Source organism: Acomys minous (genome assembly GCF_964271855.1).
Source record: "Acomys minous genome assembly, chromosome: 3".
Taxonomy (NCBI): Eukaryota; Metazoa; Chordata; class Mammalia; order Rodentia; family Muridae; genus Acomys; species Acomys minous.
In genome coordinates this window covers 22,302,449-22,320,791 of record NC_140485.1, presented here as the reverse complement: position 1 = coordinate 22,320,791, position 18,343 = coordinate 22,302,449, and the positions used below count along the sequence as shown (strand labels likewise).

At 41.8% G+C, this 18,343-nt stretch overlaps 1 protein-coding gene across 8 annotated transcripts in view; it reads right to left on the bottom strand.

The window, feature by feature from the left end:
* Positions 1 to 18,343, bottom strand: part of GABPB1 (GA binding protein transcription factor subunit beta 1) — a 53,679-nt gene that overhangs the window by 11,276 nt on the left and 24,060 nt on the right. For 5 of the 8 annotated variants that reach the window (XM_084775274.1, XM_084775269.1, XM_084775273.1 and 2 more), the window contains exons 3-8: positions 16,941 to 17,108; positions 15,224 to 15,418; positions 13,614 to 13,725; positions 13,165 to 13,278; positions 8,043 to 8,228; positions 163 to 278 (exon numbers count right to left, since the gene is read on the bottom strand). In XM_084775274.1, coding sequence (XP_084631400.1) covers positions 163 to 278; positions 8,043 to 8,228; positions 13,165 to 13,278; positions 13,614 to 13,725; positions 15,224 to 15,418; positions 16,941 to 17,108 — 891 coding nt within the window. Of the gene's footprint in view, positions 1 to 143; positions 279 to 8,042; positions 8,229 to 13,164; positions 13,279 to 13,613; positions 13,726 to 15,223; positions 15,419 to 16,940; positions 17,109 to 18,343 lie in introns of all 8 variants that reach the window. The other 3 variants (XM_084775272.1, XM_084775270.1, XM_084775271.1) reach the window with 3 other exon arrangements.

The following is an 18,343-nucleotide window of genomic DNA, read 5'->3' as shown; positions in this document are numbered from 1 at the left end:
CAAAAACAAAATGATGACACTATTCACTTTCGTTCTTTATCAAAACATGGCCAGTAATAAATATAAATGACAAATAATAATAGCAATAATTATAATAATAAAAGGAAACGGAATTTATTTTGGATGGCTGCAGCAAAACACACCGGGTAAAAGGCTCCTTACTTCAATTTCTGCAGATTCCACCCGGTTCTCAATTATTTCCATACACTGTCTCTTAGCTGGTGGCTCTTCACTGATGACAGTTTCTTCAGCAATGTCTGTTGCTGGGACTGTCAGTACTAAAATGAAAAAGAGGTTTGCGTTACATCACTCTCAGACAACTCAGAGATAAAATCTCAACACTGTTGGTGCCGCTTGCCTGCAGCAAGCAGCCTCAGTCATTTCCAAATCCTGCTCTTGTACGACAGTGTCCCTATTGGTCACCTTCATTTTCTCACTGAAGCCCACTTTCTGAAGTGGCTACTGATGGCACTCTTACACATAATAGACTCATCCATACAACTGTAAGGCGAAAATAATATTAAAGATGCGTATTTTAAGAGTCTCAGGTACCTACTAGCATAACTACTTTATTAGTTTCTTGTGTATTATTCTTACAATAATTTATATAAAAACAGCAAATATGCACGAGAAGCATGCACAAAGCCCATCCATTCAGACACACGCACATCGCTAAGCATCCGCTTTAGCAACTCCGTTTGAGTATCTTTCTCTGCAGAGCTTGCTAATGCCTGCTAATCCTCTTCCTGGAGGCGTACAAGTGTAAACACTGTTCACAACTGCCTCCCTACTGGATTAGAGGGCTTGGTTAACATTTTTTTGATGTTTTCATATAAATATGAGGTTACATGCCCTTGCTTTGCACAGCAGTGAACATATTTGACAGCCATGAAGAAAAAAATTCAATTACTGCTATTAAGTCACGGGGAAAATTAGAGTTGTTGTCTAAGACTATCAAAACATTTTGTCAAAGTGGGATATGATGGGGCACTCAGGACGTAGGGGCAGGCAGATCTCTGAGTTCAAAGCCAGCTTGGTCTACATAGCAAGACCCTGCCTCAAAAATAAATAAATGCTTATTTACTACCACCAAAACATGGCCAGCAAGGTGGCTCCACAGGTAAGGGCAGTGCCACCAAGCCTGGTCACCTGGAGTCAATGGCTGGGACCCACACGGTGGAGGAGAAGAATGGACTCCCTCAGGCTGCGCAGGCTTCCACCACTGTGCTACGGCGCACACATTCTCCTCCCAACAACTCAATGATACTTTCACATTTTTGTCAAAACATTAAAAATTTGGTTAGTAACAAAGGTAACAAATTTTAAAATAGTGAACCTAGTATTAATTAGCACAATATATGGTAATTTAAAGCATTAAAAATGGGGCTGGAGAGATGGCTCAGTGGTTAAGAGCACTGACTGTTTTTCCAGAGGTCCTGAGTTTAAACAGCAGCACATGGCAGCTCACAACTGTCTCAACTCCACTGTCAAGAGATCAAACACCTCCTTCTGAGCTCTCTGGGCACTGCATGCATGTAGTACACATAGATATGCAGGTATATACTCATACACATAAAACAAATATTTTATTTTATTCATATCACATTGTTTGTAATAAAAATGGAGAAATTCTTTTTCACTGCACATAACACGGTGCATATTTTATATTTTAAATTATAAAGGCTTTAACAGTTTAATTTTTTTCTTTTTCTTTTTTTGTTTGTTTGTTTTGTTTTTTCAAGGCAAGGTTTCTCTGTGTAGCCTTGGCTGTCCTAGACTCGTTTTATAGAGCAGGCTGGCCTCTGCCTGCCTCTGCCTCCCGAGTGCTGGGATTAAAGGTGTGTGCCCCTATACCCGGCTTTAATTTTTTTTCCAGAGTTTTCCTCTTTTTCTACTCAATCAACATGAACTTTAGAATCCATTTGGCTAGTTACAGAAAAAGAAATGCTGATCTTTGTCATGAACTAAATTGTGTCCCTCTTATCCTCCAATTTGTATGTAAAAGTCCTAACCTTCAGCATTTCTGAATGGTTACATTTGGAAGCAGGGCCCTTAAATGAAGTCGCATGCATTATTCTACTTCTGTCCTAGGAGGAGCCGGGGACACAGCCAGAAGGCATCAGCCACAAGCCAGGTGAGCCTGCTGAGGCCTGATGAGAAAGTAATGCCTCCTGCTTACGTTACAGTTTTTGACACTGTTACAGCGACACCAGCACTAACGTTTGCTCAGCAAGAACTGATCGCTCCTTGACATTGAGGCTCCCACCCACAATATGAGTTTCCTTACATTTGCTATAAATAAAACTAGTCTACATAATGTCTGGTTTGAGAAACAATTTTGTTTAATACAGTTTGTACGCACAGATGTACATAATCATAGTATTATGTGTGTGATGCACGTAAATGTTTGTGTGGGTGTGTGCCTAAGTATGACTGAACATGTGGAGACAAGAGACTGACGTCATTTGTTCTCTTTGTTCATTCTCCACCTTAAAACTTAAGCCCACGCCTTTAATTCCAGCGCTCAGAAGGTAGAGGCTGGAGGGTTTCTATGGGTTTGAGGCCAGTCCATGCTGCATAGTGAGTTCCAGGACAGCCAGGACTACATACCAAACAAAAAAATAATGGGTGATGGGGGCGTGGAGGTAGGTGTGTGTGTGTGTGTGTGTGTGTGTGTGTGTGAAGCTCAGAGGACAACTTGTGGAGCTTAGTGACACAGCTAGGCTGGCTGATCAATGAGCTTCAGGGATCTCTCTGTCTGCCTCTGTCCCCAGCCCTTATCTCAGTGACAGGGTCTCGGATGCATGCTATCAGGTTGACTCGCCCAGCCCCGTCTTTGGCACAGAGTCTCACTGTGTAATACTGGCTGGCTTGGAACTTGCTTTGTAGATCAGGTTAGTTTTGAACTCAGAGATACGCCTGCCTCTGCCTGAGTCTTGGGATTAAGGCATGCGCCACCACACCTGGCCTAATGGCACTTTAAATGTTGCACTAAAAAAAATGTAGCTGTCGTTTGATCTACCCTATAAATCTTTGAGATTCTCAAAAGGGAAAGGGGTGGGGGAATAGGGAAGGAAATGCCACAGTGACGCTCTGAATATTCCTACTATAAGCCATAAGTCAACTTTTGGGCTTTTGTTTTTGTTTTTAAACAAGAAGGATAATTTGAGAAATCAAGCTTGCTGTAAATTTATAAACACACTAAAGCATCGTTCTTGGAAACTTAAGACTGAGCATACCTTATCAAAGCATCAGCTTTCTTACAAGGCTGCAGGTGAATGAAAGCTCTGCCCTATTGATTTGAAGTGAGAAAATGAATGCTATTTTTTACAAACTAAAGCAAAAAAAAAAAAATCTGACAATTGTTTTTCCACACTGATGTCTTTGGCTCAATCTTTCCTATCATGAGGGGCGGGGGGGGGGATGCAGCTGAGTGTGGAAGTCCTAGTATATAACTCAACTCAGATATGTAGATGCAGGAAGATCAGGAGTTCAAGACCAGCCTCAGCTACATACTAAGCTTTAGGGCAGACTCAGCTAGATGAGGGTCTGTTTTAACAAGAAAAATCCACACAAACAACTGACAAGAACTTTAATCCATCTCTTTTAAAAATATGCTAACTGTAATTTGATCCATGGGGGGAAGCAATGGTGGTGCATGGACCGCTCTAGAAATGCTAAGTCAGAGGCACAGAACCTAACCAGCCAGCTGCTGCAAGCTTGCCTCTGGGTGATACATCAACATGGATGTATAAACCTAATTCTATTTTGAAGAGCATACAATACTGAGCTGTCATTGAATTAACTGACCACGTAAAACCTAAAATGGAATATGAATCATGACCAATCAACCACATAATTAGCACTTCATGAATATCTAAGTTCAGTTTCATTTTCCAACTCTTCATCTCTGTTGTCATCAACTTCAGCTTCCAGAATGCTCTACTCATTGACATACTTTAGAGCCTGCAATCAAAGCCTGTACACTCTATGCAGCCTGGTCCTCACCTTTTATTTACGGATTTTGCCTGATGGCCACAGGCCATTTTGTTTCACTTAAAGCAACATTAGCAGGATTTGCTTTGTGGTTCTTATACAGTTGAATAAAGCCTACAGCCATAAAACTGTTCATATCTTCTCTCTAATCTAGTAAAAAATAATTCCTATTCTCTATGTTAAAATAGTTTATAGATATGAGTTAAACCTCGCCCTTTCACCACATAGTTGCTAAGACTGGCTTCCGGTGGGCTTTATAGAAAGAGCACTGACACTGCCTGAGGGAGGGGAAGGCACACCCAGTGCTTCAAAGTGCACCTTCCAATCTGACAGCTTGGTCATGAGTTCACTGCTGAAAACAGATCAATGGAAGATGTACTTTCAAAATGATGAATTTTAAAAATGTTTAAAGCAAGCCTGGGGAGCCAAAGCCACTGTCCTTGCATGCACAGCAAACAACTTTCCAAAGGTAGGGTGCTTCACTTCAGGCACAGCCCAACATCTGATGCCAAGGTCAACAGCCAGGCTAAGAAGACTGCTACCAGTCCCGCAGGGGAGCAGACAGGTGTGCTTCAGCACCTCTTTCCTGGCATACACTAGCATGTCTTCACCTGGTCACCCATGACAACAGGCACTTCCTTTTGTCAGTCTTTCCATGGAAACCCTGCACAGCCATTAGAGTCCTGTGAAGTAAATTCTGTATTTTGAGTTTCTGGAGAAAGTTTTGCAGGTACTGCTCAGCCTCTTCCTCCTCTGTAAATAGGCTTTGTAGGAAGAGTCCAAAAGTATGGCAAAGCCTTGCCTTGGCTCATGAAAGGAGGTGAACAGACACGTTGTCATGGTTTCCTTTAGCAAAGTATTGATATCTCCAAAGAGAATCTCAACTTTCCTAGTAATGGTGTGGATCATGGAGACAATCTAGCTCAACACAGACACAGAGGTGCTCACCTCCCAGCCCACTAGACGAAAGGGACTCAGTGTGTAAGACAGACTGCATGGTGGACTACTGGTCACCAGTTTGTCCAACTAACATCTGCTAATTGCTCTCATTTCTTACTTAGGTTCAGGCCTAGGGAATGTGTTCTGCTTGGACGACATGGCCTGGATCAGGGGCTGTGACAGCTCCATCTCCTGCAGGCTGACTGGCCTCCCTTGTACTTCTGATGCCTAGTGGACCTGCTGGCATGGCTTCCACACAGTATTCAGGAAGTCCTGCACTACCTGGCTTGTGATGGTCTTGTTCAGTTGGATGCTTCCTGTGACTTAGGCACTTGCTCCATTTTTGAGCGCTGCCCTCATTCTTCATTTCCCCTCTGTTCAGAGGGTCAGTGACTGTGATGACAATCTGGAGACTGACGGACATGCCTAGGCCTCTGAATACTGTCACTACTGTAGTCTCAGTCACTCTATGGCACCTCTCAAAGCACTTAACTCTGATGCTGGTGCATGCAATAAGGGAAGACCATGATATCAAAGTGACCCAGTGAGTAAGGGTCAGGTTCCACCAGGCCTGTCTCCTTATCCATATTCCACACACTAAACAGACCACACCAGTCATTCCTTCATAGTTATTGGCTACACACTGCCACACATATCTCATACCTGGAATAGCTGTGTCAGAGTAGAAATCAACAAGTCAAGCAGCCTACTGAAGCCTACAGAGAGTATGAACTGAAAGGCAAGGGCAACCATTTCAGCTATGAGGCTTGTGGGTTGTTGTTGTTTCTGCAATGGGGTAAAAGCCATAAAATTCTTCAGCTGGGGGACGGGGTGTCCCCTGAGGGAGAAAGCTCCTGATGGTACTCTATTCCAAAAGTGCAGCATAAGCTCTAGCTGCTGGTCTTCAGCATGTGACTGAGGAACTAAGGACATCTCGGGAAGTAGCTTGTGCCCAGGCATGTGATTCTCCTGCCCATACAGACAGTGTGACCACAGCGCAAGCACATCACGCTGGCAGAGTTTGCAGGCAAACAGAAAAGTGGTTCCACGGCTTTGGAATCTTCTTGTTAATTACAGGAAATATAACTTGATTTTTTTTCTGAGATCATTGGCAAGTCAACTAATTTGGTGGAGGAACTTCACACAGAAGCCAGTGGCAAGTGATAAGTTTGCCACACTTAAAACTAGATTGTCCCTAGTTCCTGAACACTTCCAAGTGGTATCTATTCATCCACCATACTATACAGCTGGTGCCCACATGTCCCTTACTCTGCTTCTGGTAGCAGTTTATAGTGCTAACACATTGCCTTGAAACTATCTGTGGGAGCCACTGAAAGTGCTGTGACTCTTCTGACTTCTGCCTTTCTCATGACTTAATCATTCTGGTTCACAGCACCCAATTCAAACCTTCTAGTGTTCACCCCACCCCCCAGTCCATTGATGCTCAGGTGAGCACACTATACCAAGACCCCATGAGACTCATAAGAAGCCAACACAGGCATGTGTTACAGGTACATCCCTAGGATTCAAATGCAATGGCAGACTGTCAGCCAGCCTGTTCTAGAATAGAAGGCAGAAAACTCTCTAGAAGTTTTCCTAGAGTCAGAAAGGCAGGAATCCCCTTCAGAAGCATGGTGTGAGTGTGTGTGTGTGTGTGTGTGTGTGTGTGTGTGTGTGTGTGTGTGCGCGTGCGCGCAGTATGCATGTACACAGGAATAGGATGCCAGGTGTCACCTCCGCTCTCCTGTACCTCCCTCCACTGAGTTTGTTTACACTGTAGAAACAGTTGATCCTGGAGCTGTCAAGAGGCAACAAGCAGAAGTGCTTTGAATGGCCAGTCTATTCCTGAATCCAGAAGTCCTCTGAGGACCACGGTCACAGACTTGTCCACTATTGGTCAAGGGACAGATTGAAGGAGTATTTTCTGGAGCCCAAGGGGTATGTGTGGTGCTGAGACCCTCACATGTACAGGCTGCAGTGGGAGAAGAGTGGAGAGGAGGAAAAGGAGGGCTCTGCTAACAAACTCTGCCCGTGCTCATACGAATCCTCCACACAGCAAGTGCTCTGTGTGCTTAGTGCTCTTAAGGAAACGCCTCCAGCTTTGTTTGAAGCATTCCTTCTGGGGTTCTGTGCTGGCGGGCAGGAGGCACTAGGTAATGGCTTCCATAGCTGTACACTGTAGTGCTGTGCAACAACAGCACCTCACAGTCACCCTGGGAGTCGACAGATTGGTGTTGTCCACATTTGCAAATGCCCACCTGTCTCGTGTCCTTAGGCTCATTTTTAATGTTCTTTTCCAAACTCAACTAAGAGTATGATCAGCATTTTCTTCCTGTTTTTTGGAAATTCACTAACTAAAAACTAAAAAGTTTCCTGATTACCCACCGGGTGACTTGATTTCCTGATAACTAACCATATTTTGGTTGCTTCACTATGTTAACATCTTAGGCTAAGATGCTCATTTGTGCACCCAAACACTTTTTAAAACAAGAGTTCCTTCCATCTTTTAGGCTGTTTCTAGGACTACGGTTGACTGCCAGTACCACTGGAAAACAATATAGCTCACATGAGCACAGCGAGCACCGTCCTCTCCAGTTCCACTCAACATGCTGTGGCATGGACCTGTGTTCAGTGCAGGCTTCTGCTCTTACAGACTACCCTGCAATCTTGACAGTAGAAGCGTCCTTTTGCATTTCTGTCTCCAAACTTCCAGAGCTCTGCCTCCCAGTTGTCCACACTTCTCAAGCTCTATACCCACCAGTGATACTTTTAATAGTTTTAATCCATGGTATTTTTGAAGTTCTCATGATATCTGAATTGCACAAAATGGTCTAAAAATTGTCCAATACTGACTCTAAATTATTGGTGTATTGTTTGTGGCAATATTTAAAGTTCATTTTCTAAACAGAATAGTCTGAGGTTAATTCCACCTACTAAATGCTCAAAATAAGCTAATTTTGATACTAACTTAAGTAAATAAAATCAGGGAATCATATCCATTTTAAAAGACTATACAAGTAAAATCCAGTGCATAAATAAGTGCTTTTAAAATACAGTGTCCTGAATACTGAATACAAACAGACTTCATGCAGACATCTAGTACTAACCTTGCTGTCCATCGGGCATGGTCACAATGATGGGCTGACCCATTCCACTGGTTGGAATGGAGTGCAAGTTTCCCAGCTGGATTCCATCTGTAACTATCGTGATGACTTGCTGACCCCCTGAGCTAACTACTTGCTGAATTGCACCATCCACAGATTCTGCGGTAACCACTTCCTCTGTGGCCACTACTAGAGGGGGAAAAAAAGTAAAGATCATTGAATATGAATAGAAATTCATTTCTGCTTTGTCTGTGTCTTTCAGACAGGACAAGTTTTACATGGTTTTTAAATGTCATCACCGATGGTGATGTAGACATCTATGTAATTAGCTGACTTCAAGTCTCACAATTTATAAATGAGTTCCAGCCATCTTTTGACTGTATTTTAATAACCTTTCTTCTTCATTTCTCTGCATCTTCTTTACATGAAGTACAATATAAGATCTTGGAAGGTAATATCAAAGCTTATATCTACTTAATAAAATTTCACAATTAAAATGAAAACTATGATTACATTCTAGACACATTTATGCATCAGGATACATAGAACAAACAGGAGTCCCTTTTGGATTGAATGAGCAAGGCCACTTTCGTAAGCAGCAACTAGAGTTGGTACTATACAGCAAAGTGTAATTCAACTTTTGCATAAACCAAGCCCCCAAATATGCTTTCAAATAATTTCTAAGAGGTGCACAAAGGGTTCTGATAGTTAAAAACTTGCCTCTGGCCCTGCCTAAGTTAAAAAAACAAACAAAAAAATTAATATTGCCAAAAATCCTTTCCCACAGACCATCCTATACCGATCTCCCAAAAAATGTGTGCATAAAGACATGCTCATTCGCCAGGCACAGTGATGCACGCCTGTAATCCCAGCACCCAGGGAGGCAGAGGCAGACAGATCTCTTGAGTTTGAGGCCAGCCTGGTCTACAAAGTGAGTCCAGGACAGTCAGGGCTACACAGAGAAACTCTGTCTCAGAGGGGGAAAAAGTTCCTCATGAACATTCCTAACAGCTTTACTGTGGCTACTAAAAGTAAAACTAGAAATAACCAAATACTCACTGGCAGTAACTAAACTGTAGTCATCATACAATGAAATACAACAAAGTCACTAAAGTGACTGTGTAAAGTATGGATGAAAGTACCAAAAACAGCTGTAAGCGGAAACCACGGGCACTGTCTGCCTCCCACTTATGAACTGAGCAATGATTATACTAGAGTGAGCGTTTCAAAACTCTGCAATAGCAACATTTAAAAGGAATGAAACTTGGGGAAATATTTTGACAAAAGAGTGATAACTAATTAACACAGAAGAAGGAAGGACTAGGAATTCATTACTGTAATAGCTGACTCAAGCAAACATTGCTAGAGATGCCAAACACGCTGGTGAAATGTTTTAGCGATCAGGATATTGAAATGTTCCTGAAGTGCCACACCAGAGACTACCAGCATCACGTTAGAGATGTATCTGTCGACAGCTGGTTCTCAGGGCTATCTGACAAAAGGCAGCAAGCTTCTAATAGTGTTGTTTAGTCAAAGGGTCACAAAACAAACCCAGAATACCTAAAATGCAAGCAAACCTTTGAGTTTTCTCATTATTTTGTTTGCCTTAAGCAATAATTATCTTTGTTACTGAGCACATAAGACAATTTCAGAAAAAGTCACAAAATAGAATAGAGAGCACAAATAGCAATACTCAATAGAATAACTATGAAAGCTTCAATGCACTGACTATTGCTTTGATTTTTTTAATACCCATATGAAAAAGAAATGCTCACTGGTTGAATACTAACTACAAGTACTACTACTTAAAAGCTTCAGCAAATGTAAGAAACTTCTGAGATCACAAACAGTCAAAGCTCAACTCAAGAACTTTCATCTTAACTGTTAGCAGTGACTGCCATTAAAATAATAGTTCCTACCTTTCATCTAAAAAGCTCTTTTAAGTTGTGTGATGGTAAAGTATTTATAAAAAAATTAAAAGGAAAACAATTATAGAAGACAAAGTACACATCCCAAGCCTACAGAACAATCTAAAAGCCAAATGTTGAAATATGTAAGAAAAAAGCAACCTTAAAACTTCAGAAGATTGTAGATATAAAGTGTGTGCATGTGTGTACAAATTGTGTTAATAAAAAGTAACTGTAACATCATAAATATTCATTGATCTAATATAAAAGTCGGGCTGTAATAAGGAGAGCCAGGCAATGGCAGTGCCTTTGAGGTTGAATCACCATGCCATAAGCTTAAATAGGGTCAGTAAGAGTTTCTTGAGACTTTTATGTATAAATAGTTACAAGAAACAGAAACTACATTACAGAAAAACGTAGCATTTTTAAGGTAGAATCCTATAATCTAACCTGAAATTAAGAACAAAGAAAGGCAAAACCAAGACTCACTTCACCCAATAACGAATTCCCTGAGACTAAATACCCATTACCATATTTTGGAACAGACCAAAACCAAAATGTGTATACATTTTTTTTTCCCTTTTTGGCTTCTCAAGACAGAGTTTCTCTGTGTAATAGCCCTGGCTGTCCTGGAACTCTCTTTGTAGGCCAGGTTGGCCTCAAACTCATAGAGATCAGCCTGCCTTTGCCTCTCAAGTGCTGGGATTAAAGGCGTGCGCCGCCATCCCCAGCACGAGAAAGAGAATTTTCAGTCACCTCTAGACACTTTCATATACATCTAGCAAATACAAAAGAGTACCACTAAGCAAAGAAAAGTTGTAGAACTCCAGGCTAGAGCTACAAAATAAAAACTTATGAAAAGCTATCGGGGATGGTATGTGTGCGATGTATGTGTGTGTAGGTAGGCATACCCATGTCTGCAACCAGGGAAGAGACCAGGGCAGGTTGTCAGGTGTCTTCCTCGATAGCTGTCCACCTTATTGGCTTAAAAGAGGGTCTCTGACTGACATTTTCTGGTGAAGTTAGCTTGCAAGTCAGCTCTCGGGATCTACCTACCTCTGCCCTCCCAATGCTGGGATTACAGGTATGTGCAGCCACACCTGGCTTTTCATCCGTGTGCAGAAGCTTCAAGCTCAGGTCTTCATGTTTGCAGAGCATGTGCTCTTACCAAAGGACTTAGCCCATGAAAACCTACTTATACATCAAACCCTCCATCTCAAAAAAAAATGAGCATATACCAACTGGATCCTGACTGTATTTCTTTAATTGGTATGTACCTTAGTGACATACACCTGAACTTTTGCTCCATTCATACTCTTAATATCTTCCCACTACCAACTTTCCTGAAACTTCATTATGACACAGTGTTGAAATGAAATATACAAATTTAATCCATCAGCGAAATAAAGCCTTCTTTTCACTGGTGATAGAGATCAAACCCAGTGCCTCAAGCATAGTGAACACACATTCTCCCCAAAAAATGCTCTGATAGTCCTGAACCCAGTTTTCTTTGATGGTTTCTACAAATCTAAGCACAGGCTGTAAGTGTAGCATGCCTGGAGCTGCTGGCAGCCAGAAGTAATTTAGAAAAATCTTAAGACTGCCAAGAAGCAGAGGAACACCCTTGTGCTCATCAGCACTAAATAGTAAGAGAAAGGGGAAAAGGGGACGAGCACTGCCTCTTCCATTATGTCTACTCTAGAGCTTTGGGTCAAGACTCAACAACATCCTGAGTAAAAACACGTCTCACAGCACCTCACCCTCAGAACATGCAGTAAGTGAGCTTCTGTTATTAATCAAAGTCTGGAGAAGACGAATTAAAGGATATTCTTTACTCATACACTGATCCAAATAGAATCATTTAAACTATAGGTGCATAGCCTTTCTTAAGGTTGTGGGGAGGCGCACTGTGCGTGTCTTCTTTTTTTAAGGCACAGAATCAGTGTGGAACTCAGGCCGTCTTTGACCAGCCATCCCTGCCTCACCTCTGCAGTAGCTGAGATTATAGGCAGGTGCTATGGAACCTGACCACTTTCAGACTTTACTAAAATTTCCAAATATAAGAAAACTCATTTATTCACACAGTAACTATAGTAAAAGACAACTAGAAAAAGAAAGCCGTGTTAGAGACAGCCTCTGTCAATACTGCCTGCCACCATCTAAGCCCTGCTACCCGCCCCGGGGCAGCTCTCACTATGTAGCCGTGGGTAGCCTGGATGGAACTCACAGAGATCCTCCTGCCTCTGCCTCCGAGTGCTCAAATTAAAGTCATGTGCCATCACCTCCAGAACAAAGGGTATGGCTAACCCATTTAATAGTGGGGTTTTTTTATATAAGTTGTTTCAGTCATTAAGATTTTTCTATCTTATATAAGACTGAAAATATTTAAATTTATAAAAATGCAAATATATTTAAATATTCTATTTAAGCAAAAATCACAAAGTGGCAAAAAATAAGAGCCAAATTGGGCAAGCACATGTTTTATGTGAACCATACAAGTTTGCTGCTTATTTTAATTGTTATTAAAATTTAGTCATTTTTAATGCATCTATTCTCTTGGCTTTTGTCTTCTTTTGTTCCTTTGAGATAGATTCTTACTGTGTAGCCCAGGCTGATATGGAACTTGTGATCTCTCTGCTTCAGCCTAGCAAATGCTGGGATTATCAGAGTACAGACCATGCCTGGTTTCACATTCTTTTAAAAAAAAAAAAATCTAGATTTTTTTTTCCAGTTTACCATGTAAACAGAGGATCTGGCCAGCTGAGCCACAGGACTCCACTCAGGGAGAGCAGAGCGGTGGGTGCCCCCATCGTTCGCCTCCACACCTGTGAGCTAAGCAGTTTTACTCCACCTTAGCAGGCTATGTTCCCTTCCTGGCCTCTGCAAGCACTTGATAAAGCACTTAATAAAAATGGGATCGGGACACTACATCATACTGGTAGCTGATATAAAAATAAATATCAAAAATAAAGACTTTAATTGATAAGAAATAAGCAAGTAATAAGAAATGTAGCAAAACCAACAGAAGGAACCGCAGAGGTAAACACAAATTAGAAGGGCTCTTGAAGAAAACCAAACATTCTAATAAACGCTGAAGAGACTTCTTGAACAGGATTCAAAAAATACTAACCACAGAGGAAAACCTTGACAAAGTGAACTATGGAAAGGTCAGGCTGAACTTGAAATGCTCAGGGTACAGGTCTGACTTGTGTTCTAACCTGGAGTTTCTGAGGAGTTGGACAGTGGGGCAGATGCTTCGGCTAAGGCAGCTAACGTAGCTAATACTGACGTAGAGGAGTTTCCGAACTGGACAGCAGACACTCCCGTCTCATCTAGGAGAGAAGACAAAGAATTCAGACTTTAGGGTACTTACTCAATGCGACCTGCTCCTCCTCTGTTTCTCACTTGAGTCTTAACTAACACTGGAGAGCATCAGTTGGGAAAGGCAATACTGCCGTGTACTATATAAGACTTTGGATTTGTTTATCTCAGAAAAATGGTTTTGTTAATAACTAGGAGGCCAAGAAAGCAGATGTATTCTTACCCTCATTCTCCAACAGTGCTTCCTTAAATTGCTGAATCCCTACTAACGCTTAACATCCTAACAGCTGTCCTACATGCAACTCAATACCTGCTACCTTGGATGAATTTTCTGAAGATACCAGACCTGTTAGGTTCACCACCCCTCCAGGTCCAATGATGAACTGTGGTGTGGCAGCATGTATGGTCACAGTGTCAGGACTCTCAGGGTTGGTGTTGATTTGGTTCTGCATAGCAATCTAGGGAACAAATCATCACAATATTTTCAGAATTGCAGGTAGTACATCAGGAACAGGCTCTCAATCTAGTATATCAATACACACATGAAGAAGCACAGTCTCTTAGAAAAGCCAGATAACACAATGGGAAGACTTGTTAGCGAAGCACTGAGAGGGCAGCAGGAAGTGTAGGTATGGACTTTATCCTAAGGCCTCCTGCTGAGTGACAACAAACCTCACTGGAGGAGAAATTCACATCTGAAAGGTTCTTACAGCACACAGAAAAAGTATGCAATCAAAGACAGCTTACTGCTCTGTAGACCTACTTAAATGATTTCTGCCACATTAGGCAATAAATGACACATTAAAGTATGGCCTTCCCATTTGACTGTTCTTAATCTTAGACCTCAAGCCTTAAATTATATTCCTAGATATGAAAAATGCAAGAGTCAAGGTAGAACTCAGCACTTCCCAGCACATAACACATCCTACAAGAAAGTTCAGTGAAGTCAGGTAAGTTTAGAGAGCTCTACTGAGAACAGGACGAGAAGACAGGTGGGAAGTAATTCTGGTTACCAGAAAAGCCCAACAGAACCATGTCTACAAATAGTTTAGTTTTTACAGATGGTGAAAAAAGAAAGAAACCAGAATAATAGTCTCTATCATTTACATAACAAAAGCTTGGCCAAATTTCACCACTTTAGTCACAAGTGTTTGCCTTCATGTCTACTTGTTTGACACTGAAAGCTTCAGTCATGTTCAAGGCGCTGAGAGAAGAGACAGGGTCAGGAGGAGGGGCGGCCTGGGGAAATTCCCAGAAGCTGCACCGTGGGAAAGGGACAATGGGGGAAGGGACCGTCCTGGCAGATCACCCCAGTCTTTAAAGCAGACTAACGTAAATCTTCTCATTCCTCTCCTAGGCATCTAACCCAAACAAATGAACATCCTGCCTAGCAAAACACACCATTTTGCTAGATCCCAATTTACATTTTTAGAACTGCAAATATAGCAATGCTAGACACAGTAGATTCAAAATAAAGAGGAGGCTCAGGATGGTTCAGTAGTTATAAGGCGCTTGCCACAGAAGCTTCAAGTTCAGTTCAGTCCCCAGAACCCACATGAAGATGAAGAGAAGCAACTCCTCAGAGTCATTCTCTGTGCCCCCCGCCATGCACACAGTAAATTTTAATTAAAAAGAAAAAAAGACTTAAAAAGCAAACTATATCACTCATCCAAGGGCTATTAGTTAACTAAATCTTTATAAAGTAGTTTACAATTGTTTTGATAAAACATGACATTCAAATATACAACAAAATAATTTATATTCAAAAAGGGAACTCAGAAACTGAAAGCCAGAAGGTTAGCACCTTCTCTAAGGTGACAGAGCACGGAGAGTACTGAGCGAGAAGTGGAGAGAACAAAGCCACTCAAAGAATTGAGCCCAACAGGAAAAGCTGCAAGACAGAGCATCTGGCTGCAAGCTGCCTTCCAAGTTTTCTTAAACTCAAAGCCAAATTACCTGTAATATTTCTGCTAAATCTTCATTTCCATTGTCTATTGAAATATCAAATGCAGTTTTACAAAATTTACTCTGCGTGTGTACATCAGCACCATATTTGATTAAAAGTTCCACCACCTCTTGATGATTATGTTCTGTTGCCCAATGCAGAGCTGTCATCTTTAACATATCCTTTGCATTGACGTCAGCACCATGCTAAAAAATATTTCAAAATCAGTAATATTTCAAGATATAGAATATAAAAAATCCCTGATATGAAAATACCAGCCACAATGCTTTTAAGCAAGAAAGGGCACCATTAATTTTGGGGTGGGGGAGTTACTAGACATATGTTCAGTAGTCACTAGTTATCTGTCACTTTATCATTTTTTCTACCGTGGTGATTTTCCTAGCTACTTTCCCTCTAATTTCTTGACATAAGACAACTGTGGTTTTAGTACTTAGTTGGGGCACAAAGGGCTGAAGTGGCCTAACAGGTGAAGGCAGCACTGAGGCTTTCTCCGGAACTCCTTAATGGTTTAAAGTGGGTGAACCCTAATAATTAAATGTACCCTTTGCTTTCAGAACAAGACCCACCTAGGGAATCGGAAGGAAGCTGCCGCAGCACTGTCTGACCGGGAGGCTAGGTGCGGCGTGCTGCAGCTAGTCACTGCGCACGTGTGCTGTGTAAATGCGCGGCTGTACTTCAGTTAAACAGTACAATATGAAGCAGCTCAGCAATAGTGAAAGGATGTTATAAATGCACCGAGTTAACTAAACAGTAACTTGAGTTTTTACTTTTTAAAAAGTTTATCTACTTTATTTTATGTGCATTGCTGTGAGGGTGTCAGATAACCTAGAATTGGAGTTACAGACAGTTGTGAGCTGCCGGGTAGACAAGATTGATTGATTTAATGTGTATGGAGACTTTCTCTATATTACATCTACACACCAGAAAATGGCATCAGACAGTTGTGAGCTGCCATGTGGGTGCTGGGAATTGAACTCAGGACCTTTGGAAGAGCAGTAAGTGCTTTTAACCACTGGGCCATCTCTCCAGCCCCGAGTTTCACTTCCTCAGGCGGCTTTAAGAACACTTGGGACTACATGTGATTTGACGCTACACTTCCTTTCACTTCCTTCACATGCACTCATCTTCAGGCTAAGATGAAAAGGGTCATGAACAGTCGCTGTCACCCCACTTCAGAATCTCCCATGTCACCTATTGACATTTAGAAGGCTAAAAGTAAATCCACATTTGATTCCTTGTTAATCTGTTTGCTAAGCACCAGATGTGTCTTCCTTGCCTACGGACTCTGACTACAGTCAGGCAAAGCTGGACTGACTCTCGATGGTTGACTCTTAACTGAGGGTACATCTATGGGAGGGTTTTTCTCTCCCTCCAAAGAAACGTTTAAGGCAATATTCATTTGACAGACTCACATACATCTATAATAAATGTTCTATCAAAGGTGAAACAAAAAGTAGAACTTTGCGGGGCAGTGAGACAGGGTTTTTCTGTGTAGCCTCAGCTGTCCTGAACTCGCTTTGTAGACCAGGCTGGCATTCAACTCACAGTGATCCGCCTGCCTCTGCCTCCTGAGTGCTGGGATTAAAGGTGTGTGCCACCAGGCCAGGCTGGAAAGTAGGCACTTAATGAAACCCATCCTCTTTCTCATTTCATAAAGTTTCTGTGGGGTTTAGATTCAAAACCTAAGTCCAAAAAGGAAAGGCATACCTTAAGCAAAACCTCTACTATGCTGGCATGGCCCTCAGAAGCTGCCATGTGCAGTGGTGTCCGGTCCACTTTGGTCCTGGCATCCCTACTTACACCGGCTCGGAGAAGCACCTCCGTAGTAGAGTAATGCCCGTACTGTGCGGCCAAATGGAGAGGAGACGTTCCCAACTGTAACAAAGGAACACACATACACATGCACAAACAAAAAAAGAAATTCCAGCTTTTTAGTTGCTTTTGATACAATTCCACTATAAACTACTCTATATTTTTAAACAGTGAAGCATATTAAGTTGTGGATATAGTAAGTCAAACATCAAAAGAAATTATTTGACTCAAGCTTATCTTCATTGTCCCCATATACGCATTAATGTGGAAAATTCCTTTAATTCAAATTCTCTTCTTGCTCCTCCCCTTTCCTCTACTTTTAGACAAGGTCTCAAGTCTCAAACCTGAGATCCTGCCTCAGCCTCCTAAGTGCTGGGATCATATCATGCCTAGCTCTTTGTCACTAACAGAATAACAACTGGAATTAATTTTATTAAAAAGTAGAGATAATGGGGCTGGAGAGATGGCTCAGCAGATAAAAGCATTTGCTAGACTAGAGTTCAATTCCCAGCAGCACAACTGTCTATAACACTAGTTCCAAAGGCTCTGACACCCTCATACAAACATATATGCATACAAAACACCAATGTACATTAAAAATAATTTTTTAAAATTAGAGATAATTATGACCTGAGAATGAAGAAAATTTTAGTATCAGAGGTGTATGTCTATTAGCTTACATCATATTACATGCATTAAGAAGTACAAAAAAGCCCACTAATTCTGATTGGCAGCCAATGATGTTAAAAAGAGATTATTTCACCAGATCATGAAATTTGCTAGGCTGTCACTATTAGACAGCACCTCTGTTTTAAGTTTGTTTTGACTTATTAGTATTACTTTATGTAAGAATGTTTTGCCTAAATGCAATGTGACAAAGCCCCTACAACTGCAGGATGTGGTGGCCCACGCCTGTAATCCCAGCACTCGGGAGGCAGATGCAGGCGGGTCCTGTGAGTTCGAGGCCAACCCGGTCTAGAGTCCAGGACAGACAAGGCTGCACAGAGACCCTGTCTCGAAAACAAAAACAAAAAACAAAACCCCTAGAAGTAGGGTAAAAGATGGTTGTCAGCCACCAAGTGGGTGCAAGGAATCAAGCCCAGGTCCTCTGCCAGAGCAACAAACGTTCCTAACCTCTAAGCCATTTCTCCAGCCCATCACCTCAGTTTTGTTTTGTTTTGTTTTCAGACAGGGTTTCTCTGTGTAACAGCTCTGGCTGCCCTGGAACTCACTCTGTACACCAGGCTGGCCTCGAACTCAAATCAATCCTCCTGCCTCTGCCTCCCAAGTGCTGGGAT